Here is a 22,109-nt window from a genome sequence, read left to right as displayed (position 1 = left end):
TAGAATTATCCACTGTATATCCCAGCAATCAAGCTGAAGGGTTGAGACCCCAGTCTGAAACTCAGAAAGCTTTTCCAGTGTCAGGGATACAGTGTGATACCGTGAACCACCATGCACATCATCCAGCTAGACTACACTACACTACACTACACTACACCCACTTCTGTTCTTCTACTCGAGTCACATTTCACACAATGTGTCAGTCAAAATGGGGGTAATTCCTGGGCCTAGAGTGTTCATTACACACTGTATCTATTTCATAGTCATATCTCCCTTGGAATCTTCCCTTCTCTAATGTACAAATGCACACGAACACACAAACACACACACACACACACACACACACACACACACACACACACACACACACACACACACACACACACACACACACACACACACACACACACACACACACACACACACACACACACAGTATATTAGGTTTTGCAGTTTCCCTCATCTCTACCCGGGACTGACAGAATGTCAAACATACAGGTCACAGGGGGATGCAAATCTTATCGACTCTCATTTTTCTCCTCGAATAGCCCTACCCTGTCGGGCCATTTAGCATTGTGTACATCACTTTGAACAGCCTTTCCCCCCTGAACAAGTGCCTGCCTGTCAGAAGGCTTTTCTCTCTTTTCACTGTAAAAGCTGCCCAGGGGTCAGAGAGCAAGTGAGAGCCTTCTCATCTTCTCAAGTGAGAATGCCTCACCAAGATCCCAACCTGTCCTCTCATCCTAATCCTGGAATAATTCACCAAGATCCTAACCTGTCTTCTTATTCTAGTGCTGGAATAATTCACCAAGATCCCAACCTGTCCTCTCATCCTAATCCTAGAATAATTCACCAAGATCCTAAGATGTCTTCTCATTCTAGTGCTGGAATACGTCATCATGATCCTAACTGTCTTTCTCTCCCATTATGAATGATCTTACTACTAGGGCCTAAACTCTGAATTAATTCCATGGTAAATTAAGAGAAGTAAAGGAGGTTGGGATTAATTCCGCTGTGTCGGTCCATCATCTCATTTTATACTACACAACACTGCCCTGCTTATACTGTACATGATTGCCTATCTCATGCATGTTACCCTTTCATGATGATGGAAATTTAATTAGATACCTATTTCCACCATCAATAATTAAACCGTACTGAAGCCATCAATGGCCCAGTTTGGCTATTACCGGAGAAGGAAGCGTTTACTGCTTGGTCCTACACTGAATCAATTATATATTGTAATGAAATGCTGGAATTATACTGTGTTATAGTTGGGAACCCTTTGGGAGGTCCAATGGAGAGAATTATAACCACTCTAAATCGATGAAAGACACTGTGGGTTGCTTTTGAAGCAGTATCTGTCCAAATGTACAATTCAAGATACAAGGGTAGCAGGACAGGAAAGGACACAGTGAAGGACACAGTGTGGTGTATCTTATCGGCTTACCTTGCCTGAGGAAATTAGTTCCACCTCACCCACAGGCTACAGTGAAACGGGTTATGACCTATGTCTGTCTGGGTCCCAAATGGATTTCATTGGACATTTAGTCCACTCTGTAGGGTGTATACAATTAGCTCACCACTGTGTCAAATTCTGCAGCAATGCCAGGCGCAATGAGTGTCACAACACCTGACAAAAACAAATCAAGTGTAATGGGTACCTGACATTCCACGGGTAATGAGGCAGCATGATGTGGGCGAAACCACACCAATGTAGAACTACAAACTGCAGCTGTACTAAGCCACCGAGTATATTAAAGGCCACTGGTAAACTCAGAACACAAAGAGACTAAAGACTTGGACCAAAATTGATTTAGGTTTGTTGAATTACGTGACCGTCATGATTCCCCAAGACTCTCTGACACCAACGGGAATAAATGAGATGGCTCAGAATACTGAGAGTCCATAATTAAAAAGGTGATTGTTTAGAGGGCTTCTGTGCATTTTCCACCCTTCTGCAACATCAACACTGCAACACTCATACAATTATTGTAACACCATTGTTCTTGTAAGAATGAAAGCTTGCCTTTCTACGTCAGTGTAGTCCTGTGTGTGAAGGTACATCTGATTTAATGCAGTTTGATTTCTAATTTTATCTGACAATACATAGCAGGGCATATGCAGACATGTAATCTTCAATAGTAGTCAAATCCACTCTATTACTGTCAAGGGTGTTATAATGGACTATGGACAGAGCACTAAAACGTGTTATGCTTTAATTACCTGTGCTATCTTAAGTGCAGTCTTTATTGGAGTACAAATCGAGTCATTATAAGGTGCCAATGCAATTACCTCAGAAAACAGCATAATCACACACCATTTTGTTTAAAAGGAGGGATCAGAAATTTTCCAGTAATCTACAGGTCTTTGCAGAGCTTGTGTAATTTCGGCCAATATGCTGAAAGAGCCTTGCTCATTTGCTTCAAATGCTAGCGATTGATTTTCTGCGCCCCCGGGGAGGAAAGATTGTGCTTCATTTGCTGTGAGCGCTACAGGCATTTGAAGGCATAAGGGCTAAAAATAGCCCCGGTGTAGCCGTGCCTTCAGGAAAGGCTGTGCTCAAGTCATTATGACGAGGAAGGATGGATCTCTGTTTGAGTCTCCGCCACACAAAGCCATATCAGTCAGCAGAGAAGCAATCAGCGCATAATGACTCAGGCAAAAGGTTGCAGCTATAGGCTTTACCAGTGCCTCTTTCTGCGTGTAATTCAATTTAGCAGGGGCATTTTAATGTTGCATCAGCAAAGAGACATAATGAAATAGAACATCGTGGACACAGGCTTTGTTCAAGGCAGCTGAATTCTGAATGAATGAATTTTATGAGAGGACTCCGACTGAAAAGTACACTTAACTTAATCTCCAGCAGATGGTGGCTTTAAACCTGTTCCTTTGAATGCTATGGAGATAATGCATCAGCATTACAATGCACTGCGAATGCAGTATAGGTCACAAAGCCATGTCTGCACGCAAGACATCAAAGACAATCTGCAGGTCAACAAAGGCCTGACTAGTTCATATTACATTGTATTAACCGGGAAACAGGACCAAATGCAACAAAGTAAGAACAAATCTCACGAACTAACCGACAAATGTTGCTTTCCAATGATGAACACAAAGCATGGGAGTGTCCCATCCACAAGTAACCCTCCTACAGCAACACTAATGACATAACAAATTCTGAAGGTAAAGACAAAAAGTAAACCTCTCTAATCAAATGTTTCTTTATTAGGCATGACAGTTGCATGTATGCAAGTGGGTGGAGGAACTCTCAGCGGGCTCCTACCAGACGTGCTAGTCGTCACTGCGCCTCTAGACGTCTCTCTGATCCATTCTGACAGGGTTAGCGTCGCAGGGCTGCTCGGCTGCAGCTATCACACACCCATTCTGAATGTTGACCAATCAGAGCTTAGTGATGCAGGGAGGGGTGGATGGGGGTGGGTGGAGAGGGACTAACCCTTTGTTTGCAGTCTGAAGGCCACGTGGCTCACTCTAGCCTCGACGAGGGGTTGTCGCAAGCCAGTCGCTGCGGCCTACTTCCATCTTTAATTAGCGTCGCTTGAAGTCACTGCGTAGATTACGGAGTGACATGTAGGAGCGCCTCCCTATGCCCACTGTTTGAATACGCAGATGGCAGGGCCTAACCTTGATCAGTGGCATTTCCTGTGAGGGGTGATGCATCACGTTTTGAGAGGAACTCTATTTTTCTATCATTTTCAACAGATTTTAGAATTCCCACATCTTGGTAGTTTCACGCCCCTGGATTTGGTTCATTACAGTGCTTGAGTCAGATTAGAAGCCCTTTCTCTGCCAGCTGACTGGAACGAGTGAGGAGTGAAAGAAAGAGAAAGGGATGTGAGCTGGCTCCGGCAGAACTAGTGGAACAGATGGCTAAGACACCTCTCGATGGCTTTCAGTAGGTTGGCCCTGAGCTGGCCAGCACTGGTATGGCAATGTTTTGGATAGGTGTGTGTCCTTGATGAGCTATCACTTCCTGCCCATCTGCCATTCAGGTCCTGTTACAGTTACTGATCATGGCAAACCCATGTCATGAATCTCAACTAGAGGAAGGAGCAAAAGAATTCTGATGAGCTGCAAATTCATTCCATTCTGTTTTGTTATGCAAATGTGGCAAAAAAAAAGGCTTCCAGGAAAATGATTCCTCCTGAATTGTTGGTTTTCTCAACCCCCCACCCCCACCCCACCCCCCAACTCCCATCCTCCATCAACCATCCTCCAATTACATGGCACATGCAGCAATCAGAAGCTCAGAAAACCCTAAGCTTGTAAAGTAGTGCTGCAGTGGAGAGCCGAAGTGAAATATGAAGCCAGAGAACATCTGATATCACCACTGTAATATTTAACCACAGGCTGTACGTATTGGGGTATTTTAAGGTGATGTTAACGATTTTGATAAATTCACATTAGAGGTCTCTTGAAAGGGGCAGACCCTGCAAATGAATGGATATGATGTGTCAATCTCTGGTAGAAATCAACAGACCACATGCCTCACTTTTGAACACTAATGATCCCTATAGCAGAGTATGAGACAGCAGGTGCTTTACCAGTCTGTGGACCACCTAACCATCACCATCCATCATCCACCTACATACTACTAACCATAACCAACCATCATCTACCTACACACTCCTAACCATCACCAACCATCATCCACCTACAGACTACTAACTACTAACAATAAACAAATCTTTTCCATCAGTCAGCTTTCCTGACAAACATCTTGTATTTTCAAACACAAATATGCATGTTTATTTGTGAGGACTATTTTTAAAAGTTACAGCAGGGGTTGGAGGCTTAGAAAGAATTCCAAGCCAAGACATACTTGCTGCAACATCAAATGAAAAAGAATTGCAAATGGCTTTGTGATGACAGTGGTTGCTTGTCATGTGTGTGTGTTTATAGCAGAGGTTTAGTTTCATTCCACGACAGGCAGGTGATTCCCCAAAGACACATCACCTGATCTCAGACTAAACTTGATATGGTTTTAATTACTACAGCACCCTCAGTGTGATCCCGTCTGACTTCACTCCTAAACAGGACTGACCCAATCACACTGCTTTTTACAACAGCAGCACATGTAACCATAGAGGCTGCACTACATGAATAAATCAGGTCATCTTTTCAGAAGCAGCCACCCAGAGGTATACCAACTGAACAGGTCTTCTTGGATTCACCTACTTCCCCCCGATTACCCCATGCCAGCCCTCAAAGCCACCCCATGAGCATTCACGCATGGTGGGGACTACGGGGAGCTTGACACCCTGCCTGGAACTGCAGGAACCTGTGGTAGTGAAACCCACCCTGCACCCTCATTCACCAATGTCCTCACATGTAGCTTCCCACAGCAGTGCCCCTGTTCCCAACCCATTATCCCATTAGCTCCAACATACACACGCACACACACACACACACACACACACACACACACACACACACACACACACACACACACACACGCACACAAAGATGAACACAAGACAGCTGCTACTACCAAAATTCCAAACATACACATATATACTGCACACTATGCTAAGAAAAGGAGAGAAAACACATCGATTAGTGGTGGTGAATGACAGCGGCATCAAAACAACAGCTGAAAAGCAGCCATGAGGACCGATGCTTTACATGCATGGCTTGATTTTTGAACTGATACGAGAGGAGCACAAAATGTTGTGTTTCAGAACAGACTGGATGAGTCCAGTACTCATGGCTGCGTTTAGGAGCTGGCTGGATGTGGCCAGTGCGTATGGCTGTGTTGGAGTGGGCCAGATGAGGCCAGTGAGCATGGCGTGTCCAGCATGTCCAGCGGCGTGGTGATGGAGCTGGATTGATCTGCACTCTCCCCCCTACTGCCTCCTCTCACGCTGCAGCTCCTCCTTTCTGTCACTGTCAGAAGCTGGCGTATCAGGCCGGATCAATGGGGCCATTACACTCAAGAAAACCATCAATCCACTCTCGTCTTTCGGCCTGGCTCTGCCTCATGCTGTCTGTCTCCACAGCTTCTATCTCTCTATTTCTCGCTTTCCCTCTCTGCTTGTCTCTCCATCTCCCCTGCACTTTCACTTGTGCTTTGGGCTTGCCAAACTCTCTCTCTCTGTTTCTTTCATTTTTGGCATGGATTGTATCTGAACCAGACCTGTAATTCATCATCGCTGAACCCAACACATTATGCCTCCTTGCAGAACTTTGATCATAGATTCCTTGAATTGGTAACATTCCTGTGCCAATTCCGAGGCCGTGATCTGAAATAAAAACATAGAAGACTCAATGCTGTTTGAATAGGCAGTGACATAGCAGGCTGATAATTTGTTCATTAGCAACTCTTTGTTACTGACTTTGAATCAGTATGCATTTGGTTTGCAGTGGCTTATGATATAGAAGCGTCCTGGACGTTCACCGTCATGTACCGTACTGTGTCTGGGTCTGAGAGAGCAGTGGAGTGGTTTGGGAAGTGGGGAGGGGCTCTGGGTCTCTGCTCCATGGGACCTGGGCACGACAGTGCACAGAATCTGCACATGCCCTTGCATGTAAATACTCCCCCTACACCTTTAGCAGGAGGCAGGTTGGTGTCTGTCCCCTCTCTGCGATCAAGTCCGGCACGGGGTTACGAGAAGCCATCAGCCTAAGACAGAGGTTAACACTGAAAAAGCTGCAAAAGAGAGAGTGTTTGGAAATCTGAATGGGTCTCTGTGCATCCTGGAACCCAGAAAGGGTCGTCGTGGTGATGTTCGGGTGTGCCCGTGGTACAAGAGCATGCGCAAGATTCATCGTGTTTGTACAGGCGATCAAATGCGTCCCGGGCTCATGTGGAGTGGTGTCAGGGCCCGAAGGTGTAACGAGTCCATTAGGGCAGCTCAGGAGCTGACAACTCCGTATGCCGCGCACTGTTGATGTGTCACTGGAGCCAATTACAGACGCACATCTTACTCCGTACCGCCCGGCCCAGCCCTGGGACGGCCACAAAAACTCCCACCCTCCCTCCCTCTCACTGCGGGGTCAGGACAGCTTGGTAGCATTAGCAACAGAGCAGTGCAGGCCCGGGGAGGCTGCGAAGGCTCACCTGCCTTATAAGACCTTTACAGTGAGAAACAAGGAGCTCATAGTCGGCCATTGATTTTACTCTCACAGTGGCACAGGGGCTGCAAATCGATTAGCAGGAAGCTATTTGTATCCTCATTAAAATGGTGTTCAGGAGGCCAGGGGTGACTTGCAGAGACTTTTAGACTGGCTTCTCCCATGGAAATCGCCCTCCCTAAAACAATCCATCTGCATCTACAGCTCCAAACCCAGTCACTTTACCCAACCACACACCAGGGTGCAATGATCCTGCCTCTGCTATGGGCTGGATACATAAGGCTGTGACACGCTGAGAGAGAGAGCCTTATGCCTCACATGAGACAATTTACGGCATGGTTTAGCACTTTGCAGCAGGCTTTAGTGTTGAGCTGTTACTTAAGAACCACAGGGAGCTTCCAAAAACACATAAAGCCCATGTAAGGCACAAAGACTCCATATGTCATCTGATATGTTTCCATAAATATGCTGCATAAATTTGTTGAGCACTTGCCCATCTGTCTTCATTGGAGTTACTCATTCCAAAATGTAATTACTGAATGTCCTTATCCATAATTCGTATCTTTGTTATGAATAGCCACTGTAAGATGCCCAGACATAATGCCTTCCCAATTGACATATATTACTCCCAAATACATCGGTGATGTCTTATAAGCCACAAGGAATGTTGTGTTGCATTCTTTACTCAGTAAGTTTCCATAATAGTAGCAATAATGGCAGAATAATGAAGCACGGGCTCGTTTTTTTTTTACTGATGTGGAGGCTACTTATTAAATGATGAAGATGGAAGATTGCTGCTTATTAAAACCCATAACTGGGGGTGATGGCTGCTGAATTGTAGCGTAATCTCCTTCCTGTCTCTCCGGCAGGTGCTGTTAAATTGCAGTGTTCAGCTGGGAGGTGCGCTACCTGCCAGAGCCAGCGATTACACCTCCACTGTTATGCAATGTCTGTTTTATTCTTCAGACAGAGATCATTGTTAGAGCTTCTCCTGTTTTCTCTCTCTCTCTCTCTCTCTCTCTCTCTCTCTCTCTCTCTCTCTGAAACGTTCCCTTAGCACCGTACCTCATAATTTATAAAAACACCGGAGGCCTGCATACAGTAACCTGCCCAGGGAGTAGTTAATGCATGAAGTATTAAAGAGATCAGCTCTCACTACAGTTGTCGGCGTGTGTCCGGAAGGTCGAAAACACAGAGTTGCACAATGTAGTGCAAGGGAGCACAAGGAGGAGAGTGCAGTTAACTAGTCTGATGAATAATGCACTGGGTTCAAATTACCACGACCGTTCCAAACCACCTCAACCATGTTATCTGTGCCGCCGTGCGGCATCTATGAGCAGCGTCCAGAGCCTCCAGACCACTCGCAACACAGTACGCATTGGTTAATCAATATTTTAGTAGATTGGTAACAGAAGCAATAGCTCATCAATAATGCCACTTCCATGTCAGCTCCGCATTTGTTTATGACAGCGGTGGGTGGTGGGGGGTCCTCACAAAGACTCTCGGAAAACTGATGTGGCTGTGAGTTATCTTTAACCCAGCATGCTTGGCCAGACAAGCATGCTGTCAAGCATGCTGGGGCTAAAATTGGTCCAAGGGGCTTTTGGCATATGAGTGGACGCCCTGCGTGCTTCACCGCACAAAACAGCAGAAATCAGTCGGCCTCGCTGCAAAATGACACGTTTCCGAACTGGGGATAGAGGAGCCGGGAGAGGAAGGGACAGAGCGCACAAATTTAGCCGAGCCATAAGAGGCTACAGACGCTACAGACGTGCCAAGGTTACAGTCCCAGGCTCTCCGTCCCCCTTTCATTTCATTCACGGAACACGGTGACGATATCACATTACAGCTGAAAGAGGGTCTTGTTAGTGATACATTCTTTTCTGTGGCCCCTTTTTCTCTTTTACTCTCATCTTTCCTGCCTGGGGAAGTCACAGGACATCCCCCGAGAGGAAGGATGGGTCCCAGACTCAGGGGGACCTGTGGCGACTCACCGTCTTTGCGATGGTATGCGATCTCCACCTTGCGTTCCTCCGAGCCCAGCAGAGCCTGCGCAACCTGGGCAACAGCCTGCCTCTTGGTCCCCTCGCCATGGAGGAAGTCGCATGTGCAAGGCTTCTGCATGACGTCTGGCCGGGAGAAGCCCGTCATCTCACAGAACCCATCGTTACAGTAGATGATCGCACAGTTTTGCACACGTGCGTTCGCTATGATGAACTTCTTGTCTGCAGAGGAACCAGAAAATGAAAGGTCACTTCTATGTCATTTTTTTTTTGGTTTCCTGCTGATTACTTCTTCTGAAGAGTTTTAAAGAACTTCCATGTGTTTTTGTATAAATTGTGACCTGTAGTAATGATCTCTGAGGACAAAAATTGTTCATTTATCAAAGTTACTTTATTTGAGTTTAGAGGAACCCATGTAAACCCATGTAAAGGAACCCTACTGATACAGGACCATGTTAAACATACACTCAAAGCATTTCCAGACATATCTTTCTTGAAAGAGTGAAATAGCAAGAGACGGAGAGAAAGGGAGAGAGAAAGCTTACATTGGATGGGTTATGATCAATTTTTAATTAAAAATGTATCACTGGAGTAAATGATATGTTTCAGAGACCAGAGCAGAGGTAATAGCATATGACAGCTGTCAAGCATATTAGTGTAATTTATATAATGTCCATGACATTAAATATTCTTAGAATAACCTTCCAGATGATTCTGATGTATTATTAGCTGTATTATTACATATATTTTATTGTACATCTATCCTTTTAAGTGCTGGGGCGAGTGTTCTACAGAAATAAAATAAAATCTACAGAATTCTCAAGTACAAGTATGTTTTTTCTCTCTCAATTTCAGTAAAGAAATAAATGGTTTTTAAAAATGCACTGTTTGTTATTTATTTGCAGTGGGGAGGTGAAATAACTACTCAGAAATACCACTACATTCAAATGGCCAGCAAAGCACCATCTAATCTTTATTAAAACATACTTTCAGACATGTTGACAAATGTTGGAAAGAAATGTGTCATTTTTTGCTAATAAATATTCACTAGGCAAAACGCTGGGGCTCCTGTTACAAATTGGGTGCTTAACGCTCTTTATCTACACCACGTAGGGAAATCGCATCAAAACATAAATCATGTAAATGGCAGTCGTCAACTCACACTACCATCTGTTCGCACTACTTTTACATAACTTCTGACCATAGTTAGACAGTTGAACTATCACGATATGAAAACAAACGCAGAAATATGAGGCTGCTAGTCCTGTTCCTAGTCTTACGGCAACCGATGGCCATTGTCTTCTTTGTTTATTTGTCCCGCATTTTTTTAAAGTCAGGATGCATATATTATATTGTACAGCATCTGCTGGCGCCTGCATTGCAAAATGATTCAGAATCCACCACAGATCCGTTCAATGCTTGTTTATTTTAACTCATTGTTACATTTTATGGTGTGCTGACAGATTTTCCTTTCATATAACGAAACTAGCGAGGCGCAAGCGTCTCGAACTCATCCTATTTCCATAAGGTGCACTTTTCAAACTGGCAGGTCTCAATTTGTCATGCAGTCTGGCTTGTTAAATTTTTACAGAACATTATTTTATTGCAATACTCACTCTGCCCCTCGAATTTCCGTATTATTATTCCCAGAAATGTATTCTGTGGCGCGACGTGACCTCTTCGCACAGGCATGATTAAAAATCTTCAGTTGGTCCTAAAAAGTTAACGTCGAATGTTATCCCTTCTGAAAAAGAGCATGCTCGTTTCGCGCAATCTCTCCACTTTTCATTTGCTTGTTCTTTGTGTTACTTCAGCATTAAGCGGCTGCATAGCGTATCCTCGGCTGAACTCTTCGCCGACACCGAGAACAATCGTGGAGCATAACGCAGCTTAGTTTTGGTTTGAAGACCATCGCTTTTCTCAGATGGATAAAGTCCCTCCGTGCTGAGCGCGACTGGAAGACGACAGATCATCTGGCGGCGCTCAGTATACTGAGCTTTGCCACCTCCAGCGAGACTAAGCCTGTAGTTAAAGGAAGCTTGGGTTCACGGCGCACATCTCGTCGTTAATACGTAGGGGTGGGTCAGTGGTCGCTCTCATGACACGACACGTGGCCGTTTTCCACCGAGCAACACAAGTATTGCCTACGGACGGCAAAGCAGCACACCTTGTGGCACATTAAACAAAAACCCCAAAGTGCGGAGATATGGAGAGCAGCACAGGGGTTATCACGGCATCGGCATTGGAGCGAAACGTTTGGTGATCTGTCCATGGTCCTGATCTTTCAGCGTTTGAGCGTTCATGTCGCCGCTACAGGCTTATGCGCGGGTCAGACCTACATTCTCTGAACCTTTAATGCTCGTAGGTCGAGTCGACACGGTGCATATTTAGTGAATGGGTTGTTTTGTAGGAATTAATCCATATATGCCCCGCCGGCAGCTCATCTCCGTCGCTGCTACTGCTGCTGTTACAGCGCTTAAAAACATGCAAATGTGTGCAGAGTAGGAGGTCTAACTGACTGTAACATCTGTCCCAGTATTTCAAAGAGACTCAGCAACCATCTGTTCCATTCAAATAAAAATGGACTGAATGAAAGAGGATGCAGACAACAGCCATCTTTACCGTAGGATCTTGTTCCTCCTGTTTTGGCTGCTAATAACACTTCTAGTTTGCTTGGATGTTAACAGATACATCACAAATCTGTATGGGAATAAACTCCAATATTATGAATTTAAAAAGTGCATATATGGGAGAAGTGTTCAAGTGACTTTTAAAATGTAAATTATACCTCAAGACTGTGTGTACTGTATTATGACAAAACATGGCAGCATAACTGAACTCTTGATATTTTAGTTACGTCTGGAGCTCACCCCACCTACTGAACGTGCAACCTTTTACCTTTCCGTAATCATCATTTGCATGACATACATTTTGATGGAGACTTGAAACCAACCTAAGAACATGATCTGAAAGGTTTGCTCTTTACTGCCCTGTAGCTTTACTAGGTGCTCTCTTGAACACGTTTGCTATTCTTCACTGCATCAGCAGACACTGGAGAGAGCTCAGTAGGATATGGTGCTGGTGTTACACTGAGTTAATGGAAACAGCTGTTCTACCAGCCAAACCTCTTAGCACACATGGAAGGAGAAAAGCGCACATAGAGGCCTCCCTGATGAGCTGAGAGGGAGCTCCTGCTCTGAGCTCTATAACTGAGCTGCCACTCATGTTAATTTGAGAGAGAAGAGTTCTTTTTAGAGGTTTGGGAGCCTGTAATTTTCTCCTAACGTGAGATGAGACTTGAGAAAATGAATGATGGCCCCATGTGCCCTCAGAGGACTAGAAGAAAGAGAAAGATAGAAAATTTGGGTATGTTTAACTCCAACTGACAATAAAGGTGGATATGTCAGTGTAACTCTCTCTTTTTCTTTCTCTCTTTCTTTCTTGTGAGGTCTCTCAGCAGTATGGGTCCTGCTCTGTGTGTTGATGCAGTTGTCTTTAGTATTGGTCGTGGACTGGTATGTGTGTTCATGCTGGTCTTTTAGTGTGGGTCTTGCAGGTTCATGCAGGTATTTCAGTACATATATGTTCATGCAGGTATTTCAGGACAGTTTAATTTGTGTGCTCTTATTAAATCACACTCTGGCACTGGGGCCACTGCTGCATTTGATCAATTGCTCTCTCTCTCTCTCTCTCTCTCTCTCTCTCTCTCTCTCTCACGCGCACACACACACACACACACACACACACACACACACACACACACACACACACACACACACACACACACACATATACCGTATGGAATGCTATAGAGAGACACTAATGAGCATAGTTTATGCACACTTCTTGTTGTATACAGATAGCATATACTCAGAGCCTGTAGAGGAGATTCACCAGAGAGCATAATAGCTACAGACAAGGCCAGAATCTCACCTGTCCTACTCCTCTCTGAGCTTTCTTTAAGCAAAAAGCATCCAAACACAAAATAAACATGCAACAATGGATAGGCCAAAGACCGAGTGAAAATATGCTTTTTTTTTTTTTTTTACATTAGTAGTCCTTAAAAATGCCTGTGTAAGGCACTGTAGTCAGGACATGCTTTCTGGAGATTCGGAGGGGGATATTAAACCGACTCAGGTAGCTGGGTCACCCTTGAGACTCTTGCTGGAGGAAAGCTGCATTAGAGACAGAGAGGTGTCACAGGTGGAGAGGGGAAGCTGTTGAGACAACCAGGCTGAGAGGGAGAGCCCTGAAGTGTTATGAAGTGATCTTTCTACTGCAGACACTCACCACATACCCATTTGTTACAGCTCAGGGAGTAATCAGCACAAACCCTTCCTAATAAAACCAATCAATGAATAACACAAAGGGAACCCTCAGGATGCTAACACAGAATGCTCAGCAACTGAAATGACAGCTTTGCATTTTTATAAACATTCATCAGTATAAGTGATTGACCTATGGAGGCATTATTTGTTCATATAAAAATGCATTTCCTTTCATTTTGTGATGTTTTTTTGGCAGTATGTCTGCCAAAGCACTCGTTGCCAGGGAAATAGGATGGCTACCAAATGCTGTGGGGTGAAATCATGTTTGATAAGCTACTGAAGTGGTGTCCACTCCATCTTACCCTGGAATCCCCCCTGCTGGATTCCTGCTGGGCAGAACAGTGAATGAGCAGCGTTCTCCAGCAATACAACTCTGGCATCCATCCCAATATCGCAGTGTTTGACAGCTGAATGCAACACCTCAGTGGCAGGGTTGCATTGCTACATAGATCTAAGAATTTCCATAACAAACCAGCAGCCTCCCTCTCTCCCTCTCCCTCACACACACACACACACACACACACACACACACACACACACACACACACACACACCATGTTTCTACATGGTGAATTGTCTTAGGGCAGTCTGACTGATCTGACTCCAAACTGCCATCTGGGCTGTAAATAACAGCAGTTAGAGCATCACTGAGGCTCCTGGACTGCATCCCAAATGCTCCCTTTGATGAACAAGCGTTGCATATGGTTTTGCTGCCTATGTCATCAAACAATGCTCATATTGACTCCATAAATATTTTAAGCCAGTGTATTTAAAAATACATGCAGAAGGCACACGACACGGTGACAGGGTGCGGTTTTCCACCAACCAACTTTGCACTGAGCGACAGACGGACGGAGGCAGAGAGGAGCTGGTGGATGTTCTCCTGGACTGTGAAGCACTTCTGCCCCTTTATCTCTCCCTTAATCTGTACGAATGTGAAGCAGTTCCTCGAGCAGTGAGAAGAGCACCTAATCCCAGGTTGATGGCAGGGAACACGCAACCAAGCTAAATGCACAAGGCCTCGTCTCTCCTCTCGCATGCTAGTTCATGTTTGAAATTCCAATTTAGTAATCACAAGAATAAAAAGTCTTGTACAAAAATGTAATGTAACCAACAGTCCTTTGAGTCCAACTGAACTGCATGTTAGGTTCCGAAACAAACACCTGGAAAGAACACTGCCTGTTAGGCTCCGAAACAAACACCTGGAAAGAACACTGCATGTTAGGCCTAGAAACAAACACCTGGAAAGAACATTGCATGTTAGGCCTAGAAACAAACACCTGGAAAGAACACTACGTTAGGCCTTGAAACAAACACCTGGAAAGAACATTGCATGTTAGGCCTAGAAACAAACACCTGGAAAGAACACTGCATGTTAGGCCTAGAAACAAACACCTGGAAAGAACACTGCATGTTAGGCCTAGAAACAAACACCTGGAAAGAACATTGCATATTAGGCCTAGAAACAAACACCTGGAAAGAACACTGCATGTTAGGCCTTGAAACAAACACCTGGAAAGAACATTGCATGTTAGGCCTTGAAACAAGCAACTGGAAAAAGCCTGCAAATTGGCACCACAATTTATTTTATCAAGGGAATGAATGAAGAAATTGAGTGAATGTTTTATTAAATAGAGGAAACAAATGATTAAATTAAGGGAATGGATTTATTAAATTGTGGGAATGGGTTGATAAACTGAGGGACGGATTTAGTCAATCGAGCTAATGTTTTAAGTTTCTATAAAAGATTCTACCTTGATGCTTTCGGGGCTTTGTACAATCACAGCTAAGACTTGGCTGGCTCCTTCTCCTACCTTCTGTTCCGACTTGCAGCTGCCTCTCAATTTCATTTTCTCTCTCTTGCTCTCTCTGTCTTCTATTTCTCTCTGATTAGGATCCACCTTTTTAAAAGCAGAGAGGCCAGTTAGCCGTTAGCCGGTTCCTTTCTTTCTCCCTAGATGTCTATCTCTAATGTCATCTCTCTCTCTCTCTCTTTCTCTCTCTCTCTCTCTCTCTCTCTCTCTCTCTCTAGGTCTCTGCATCTGGCCTGAATGAAATCAAAGGCAAGATAGAAACTCCAATAAACAAGATGCTTGGTCATTTCTTTGCGCTTTAATGCCTCTCCCGTCTTTCATTCTGTGTTTCCAGCCTTTCCTTCCATGAATACATGATGTGGGCAAAAGAATTTATCATTGGATCTTGTCAATAACAGGATATGCCAGTACTGTATCAGGATGTGTCAATACTGTGGCGAGTCACATTATAAATTAGATTGGTTTTTTTTAACTATTAGTTTACCCATTATTGTTCTGTTTAAATTATAATTACAAATTTGCAAATTCACATTTAATTTACTTAGAAGTCTTTTTTGACATTTGTTTTTTATTTTGTTTCAAACAGCAGAGTTCAGTGCAAGATCTTGGAACAGATACACCGTTTTCTGCTATAAGCTCATTTAAGACCAATGCTGGCAGTCCCCTCTACACCCAGCAACACAACACCACTTTATTGTCATGGGTGCTGAACTTGTTTTGAGGACACTTGGAGCTTGGAGCTCCCCTCTGCATGAACTTTTCCACCCGCTCGCCACGGGGCCCCGACAGCGTCTATCTTTAGGGAGATGAGTGTACGTCCCATGGGAAGGGGGCTGGAGTACAGACTCGCCGAAGTGCCAGCACACCCCGCATAAAACCATCCTTGCCCCTCCTCCCTGGTGTCTGGTCTTTGCGGAGGAGACAGGCCTGCTGCCTCGCTCAGCCCAGCTCGTGTGTGATTAATGTAGCTCCACTCAGCGTTCACAATGCTGGCATCCACCCGGGCCAAACGGGCCCTCAGAGTGAGAGCGCACATACAACCTTCACGCAGTAACCACTGAATGCTGTTTGGTATTATTTAGGTTACTGATGGCCCAGGTTGTGCCCTGACAAGTGAAACAGTTTTACCTGAAACAAGCGGCATCCCTGCTTACCATTATCTTTATAATTTAACCACATATTTTGCCTTTGTTGCAGTGAGGACTTTTAAAGAGAGAACAGGCTAAAAAAGTGAAATTCAGTCTAAGTGCCACGTGGTCTCTTTGAAAATGAACTGTCATGAACATCTGTGCCATTTTTGCCACAAACAGATTCATCTGTGGATTATAAAGACTTGGGATTGGAAATGATTCTGTGATAAACAACGAGGTCAGATACACTAATGTCCTCACTCTCTCAACTCTTCCATCCTCTCCTGCTGCTGAACAGTGATTGGTGTGTAAATGAGATTATATGGGGGATTCTGGCTATATTACAAGCAGCCCTGTCTGCAGATAGATGAGAATATGGTAGGCTTTTAGAGTTCTATTGATTAAGGCAGTGAATGAAGCAGAGGGGATGTAATATGACCCTGACCGCCCTCTAATACATTCACCCGGAGGGCACAAATTTTTATGTGTAATACTCTACGTTACTGGACATACTCTTAGGGCAAACTCATGTCAGCCCCCCCCCCCTCACCCAATCCAACCCCCCCACCCCCCCAAAAAACCCCTCCCCAAAATATGAATATATAACCAAATTCATTTGAATATTTTCTAATAATAACAATCATCATTAAACAATCTTGGAACATTTACATAATCACGGAGGTTTGTAGATCAATTTGTGTTAGAGTACTAGAGTGCTAGATCACCATTGCCTGGTATTGAGAGATGGCTGGTGAAACTTGTGAACCTCTCAGACTGAACCTGGCAACAGATTGAGCAGGTTTGCTAAGCAAACGGAGTTATGATCACACCTGACAAATGAACACCTTCACCTCCATGTCTTTGAAGGAGGTTATTACAAAGGCTATTATAGCACGGGGAAGGGTAAGACATTTCTATGCTGTAAGCTTTGTAATCTTCGGCTCTGATGTATTCGCAGATTACTTAGAGTGAAGAAGAGAAGTGGTAATGGCCCCTGTGGTCCTTCTGGGGAGGATTTCTGTAATCCTGCTCCCATGAGAGAATGAGTAGAGATGAGTGCCCCACTGGGAAGTTTGAAGACTAAGCACATTCATTAAACCATACTCTGAGCTCACTGGGACCTGTGTGTGTGTATGTGTGTGTCTGTGTGTGTGTGTGTGTGTGTTTGTGAGTGTGTGTGTTTGCTCAATGGACTTGTTCCCTCATGCTTATCCCTGCCCGACCAGGCCTCTGCCATCACACGTAACCATAGTAACAGTGCTCCACCACCTCAGTCTGCTTTTTCTCAATGTAAATGGACTGTGTGCTTTCAAAAGGGCCCTGGGCTCATATCAGCAAGCAGCATGGCTGCAGCACCAGACGGTCCGCAAACACGGTTAAGACTCAAACAAATCGCTCAGTCATCGCTCATGTAAAGATGTTAATACGCCCGTTAGTATATATGTGTGCGTGTTTGAGTGTGTATGTGTCTGTGAGAGAGAGAGAGAGAGAGAGAGAGAGAGAGAGAGAGAGAGAGAGAGAGAGAGAGAGAGAGAGAGAGAAAGTGTTATTGAGATGAAGCTCATGAATAGCATAATGAGGCTTGACAGGATGCTTCATCTAATACTCTAGCTGTACCAGAGTGGAAGCTCTGAGGTCAAACCAGTTCTCCACAGACCCTCTGCTACTGGGAGTAAGAAGTTCATCAGAAGACATACACAAATGCACACCCCTCTCCCCCTCTGGCTCAGTCATGGTCCTCAAGAGGGGTGGTGACTAGACAGGGTCTGTCTCCATAATGGCACGTCTGGCTGGCAAAGATGCAGCTCTCTGATCCCCCCCCACCCACACCCCACACACCCCACCCCACCCCACCCTCTTTCATTTCTAAGCCATCAGCTCATCAGCATGGCCAACCTAAACAAAATCTATTGTTCACACCCTTGTTATGTGATGAATAAACTGTATTTTCACTCTTGGAACTTTAACATAATACATAATAGGGGACAATAATACATTATCCCTTCGTCAGACAGAGTTAGTTTCGGCAGTTAACTGGTGCCATAAATTTGATCAGATTTATAGGTGAAATTATTAAAACTCAGCTCATCAGAACTGTGCAGTTACTGTTTTAATTTTGTTGCATATATCTAATCATTGTTTCAAGAGAATACAATTAAAGCTGCATGTGGTTATTAAAAGAGGGACGTTGCCTGTGAGAGTGATTTATAATTACTGTCTATTACTAACACCACCTGACACAGTGAATGAAAAGCACGCTAAAATGATTTAATATTTAAAGTTTAATACATTAACATTATACAGCTTTAAATTCTTTCAACGTCATTCAACAAGGAAACCTCTCAATGATGAAAAAAAGATTGTTGCTGCCCTCTAGTGGATAGTTGAGCTCTGTGCATTTTGATTGTAAGTGCAGTAATTTCACGCTGCTTTACTGTGACAAGGACAAGACTACCACCACTGATCAAACGCTGGCACTCTGACTGGCGTACACACACACACACACACACACACACACACTTACGCACACACAGACACACACACGTAGGTGCACAAACACAGAGAGAGAGAGAGAGAGAGGGGGGGGAGATAGAGAATAGGTGGAGAGAGAGGAGCAGACAAATAAACATACAAATAAAACAAAACAACATTCTCAAACTTCTGGCTTCTGTTATAAAATAAAAGTTAACAATTATTAATTCCACAAATGCATTATATTGAGTCTGTAACTGTTCTATTCCTGACGTGTGCATGGAATGACAATGACAATTTGTTGGGAATTAGTCTAAAATCTCCCAGTTCTACCTTTGCTCAGTGAAATGTCTTTAAGCAAAATGAATAGGACACATGAACAAAACCATAATCTGTCATGTAACATTAGCATTTATATTAAAACAAACAAACAACATACAAGAAGGAAATCTTATTTATGAATTAACCATGATCCAGGCAATTTTATAGGGATGACATTTAAAAACATTTAACCTGTTGCAGATGCATGGATCTCTGTTTTCTGGACACTAACTGACCTAGGATTTTAGTATTTAAAAACCTCATAATGAAACACAAAACCAAACCTTCCTTTAAATGTTTGTTTGTGAATGCATACTATGCACAACACTTTTTAAATGAGAATCTTTGTTTCTTAAAAGATTCTTATAGAGGTCACAGTTGGCAAAATCTGTGGTAGTCATCCTCTAGCCCTTCATCTGTGCTCCTTCACAAGATGCTGTTCGCTGGACATTTTTGCATAGTGGACCGACCTCAGCCCAAAACTTGACATTCTCATTGTCTTTCAAAATACGTGATAAAGATTCCTGTAACCGGCGTTTTTAATCTTTGCGATGATCTCAGATCACAATTTAGGGAAATTCATTTTGGCATCACAGGTACCGGTGACAGACACATCACTCTGTCAACCCTGATGGACAGACTCTTTCAGTCCAACAGCCAGTCTGCGCAATACAGTGACTGACTCAAGAAGGATGACAGAGGCAGAGTAGTAAAAAATAAATCAATATGCGCAATCTAATATTTGGGGAAAACAGCAACTTATACTTACCATTTAAATTTTAATCAAGTCCAAGTCAAAACTCAAAAATTAGGGTGTGTTTCCTGCATTCATATTTCCCAGCTCAGAGCACTCACGCAACTTCAGCTATTTAACAACGCAAAAAAGCCCAAACACTAAACGCGAGCGCTTGTTTACTTACTGTGCAAATATATTAAAAAGGCTTTCAAAAATTTTGGTATACACAGCTATCTAAGAAAGGCCCATTCCAGTGAACGAACATTTAAGGCAAGAGAAGATTTTATTAGATCACTTTGAAACTACAGTATTTAGTATTACAGATGCAGAAGTGGTACATCATCTCACATGCGAGCTCTTGTAGAGTGTAACTTAGTTAACAACAAAACCGCTGGATTAAGCAGGTTGGGCAGTTATATGCAGGCCTAGCTACAGTCGGCCTATGATACACAGCTCTTGCACAAGATAACGAAGACGTCTGTCTGCATCCAGGGAGGTAATAAAATTGGGATGCAAATTTAAAATTTCAACCGAATTGTTAATTATGAGTACACACATAATCGAACGACTATCTACGCTTTCAGACTAAAGAGAATAAAGATTAAAAAATTTTGCATGAGCAAAAAAGGTCTGAGATCTGTTTACACCTTCAGTTTGTTTTAGACTGAATGTGCCGAAATATTCTTGGCCAGAACCTTCCAAGCTGACCTAAATAACCCATTTTCAATAAGTTGTAATTATAACTACATTTTGGAAACATTTATTTATTTAGAAATCGAATGTCACCTTTAAACTTCACTCCATTTTCTCTCGTGTGGGCCTACTTCTAAGAGCACGTTTGTAGTGGGAGAAAAGTCCGTTATAGGTCACTGCTCGGAAACGTGGACATCAGAGCCATTACCGGACCAAAGTAACCTAATATGAGCGGGATCTTGCTCCCGCTTCCAGTCTGACGACCGTCAGGATTTTCGCATGTCAGGAACAGAAGACGTGAACCAACGATGAAGATCCGGTAATTAGGGGAGCAGGGCATTAATGAACTTCTCGTCAATGACGCCCATGAAAGGCCGTCACTGCTGTAATCAAACCTTGAATTCCACCGGCACCACCTTCTAAACAACATTGTGTACTAGGTTCTAGTAACATGCCTTTGTATTTACATTGCTATGAAAGAGGAAAATGTCTTTCCTGGTGAAACACGGGTGAGGAGACAAGGCCTGTACTATAGTTTTTACCAGTTCTATTTGGATTAAACACAGGTTACTTCGCACGCTGTACATGTCACGCTATATTTAAAAGTATTAGTCTATTATACATTTGGAGACACTTTTTTTGGTAATGCTTCCCTGTAATGAGACATTTTTCGAAAATAAATACGTTGTGGCCGTTGATTAAATAAATTCTAAGTAAATGAATGAACGAGTGAAACAGCATGAATCGTCACAAGCAATTTATTTTGTATTGATCAACCCCTTTAATTGAAATGCTAAACTGCACTACAAAATACCGTCGTGATTTCCCTTCCAAACAGTAAACACACACTACTACATAAAACTCGGTATTTTTCTGATTTTCATCGCATTATCATTATTTTCTAGCCATACTGTTATGCAAACCTAATACTGAACATGGGATAAGTCGTTGCTACCCCGTAGTACTATCACCCCCATTAGAGCAATGAAAATGGACTCTGATGCATGGTTTGAGCCACTGGATGTTCCCGACCCTAGCATAAACACACGCAGCTTACTGACAGCCTGTAACTAGCACTTTTAATAAAAAAGAAAAATACCAGCCATAAGGAAAATAGCCTCTCACAGCACTGTTCATTTTCCCCCTAGCAAAAAGGCTATTAGTTTCGCCCACTGCAAAGCAATTTACAGCTTCATAAACAATTACAGTCCTGCTTGGGCAATTTACTAGGTTGTTTTAAGGACACTGTGCAGCTAAAATTAATATTCCGATGCGCTGGGGCGAAAAGGGAAGGGTCATTAGCTAAAGCAGCGGCTCTTATCCTGTCCGCCACAGACAGGGACGTGCAGCTACGGCGCCGCGACAAGCCGCACACTTCCACGGAACCCACGGAGACACGTACCTGTAATGGACTCCGTGGCTTTCGTGCGGCTTAGAGAAAGACCTGAGCATGATGGACCAGGTGAGTTTGCAGCCTCGACCACGCTGGCCTGCAGCGCAGTGTAGGAGCGAGAAAG

General features: G+C 43.7%; 1 protein-coding gene across 1 annotated transcript in view; it reads right to left on the bottom strand.

Annotated features, from left to right (window-relative positions):
- Positions 1-11,422, bottom strand: part of kcnh7b (potassium channel, voltage gated eag related subfamily H, member 7b) — a 42,075-nt gene extending 30,653 nt beyond the window's left edge. The window contains exons 1-2 of the mRNA XM_081713576.1: positions 10,715-11,422; positions 9,090-9,320 (exon numbers count right to left, since the gene is read on the bottom strand). Coding sequence (XP_081569702.1) covers positions 9,090-9,320; positions 10,715-10,790 — 307 coding nt within the window. The 5' untranslated portion in view covers positions 10,791-11,422. The remainder of the gene's footprint in view (positions 1-9,089; positions 9,321-10,714) is intronic.
- Between the last annotated feature and the right edge of the window lie 10,687 nt (positions 11,423-22,109).

Source organism: Electrophorus electricus, chromosome 4, assembly GCF_041902795.1.
Source record: "Electrophorus electricus isolate QZ-2024a chromosome 4, ASM4190279v1, whole genome shotgun sequence".
In the NCBI taxonomy this organism is placed as follows: Eukaryota; Metazoa; Chordata; class Actinopteri; order Gymnotiformes; family Gymnotidae; genus Electrophorus; species Electrophorus electricus.
The sequence above is the reverse complement of the archived record's forward strand: the minus strand, read 5'-3'. Positions and strand labels throughout refer to the sequence as shown.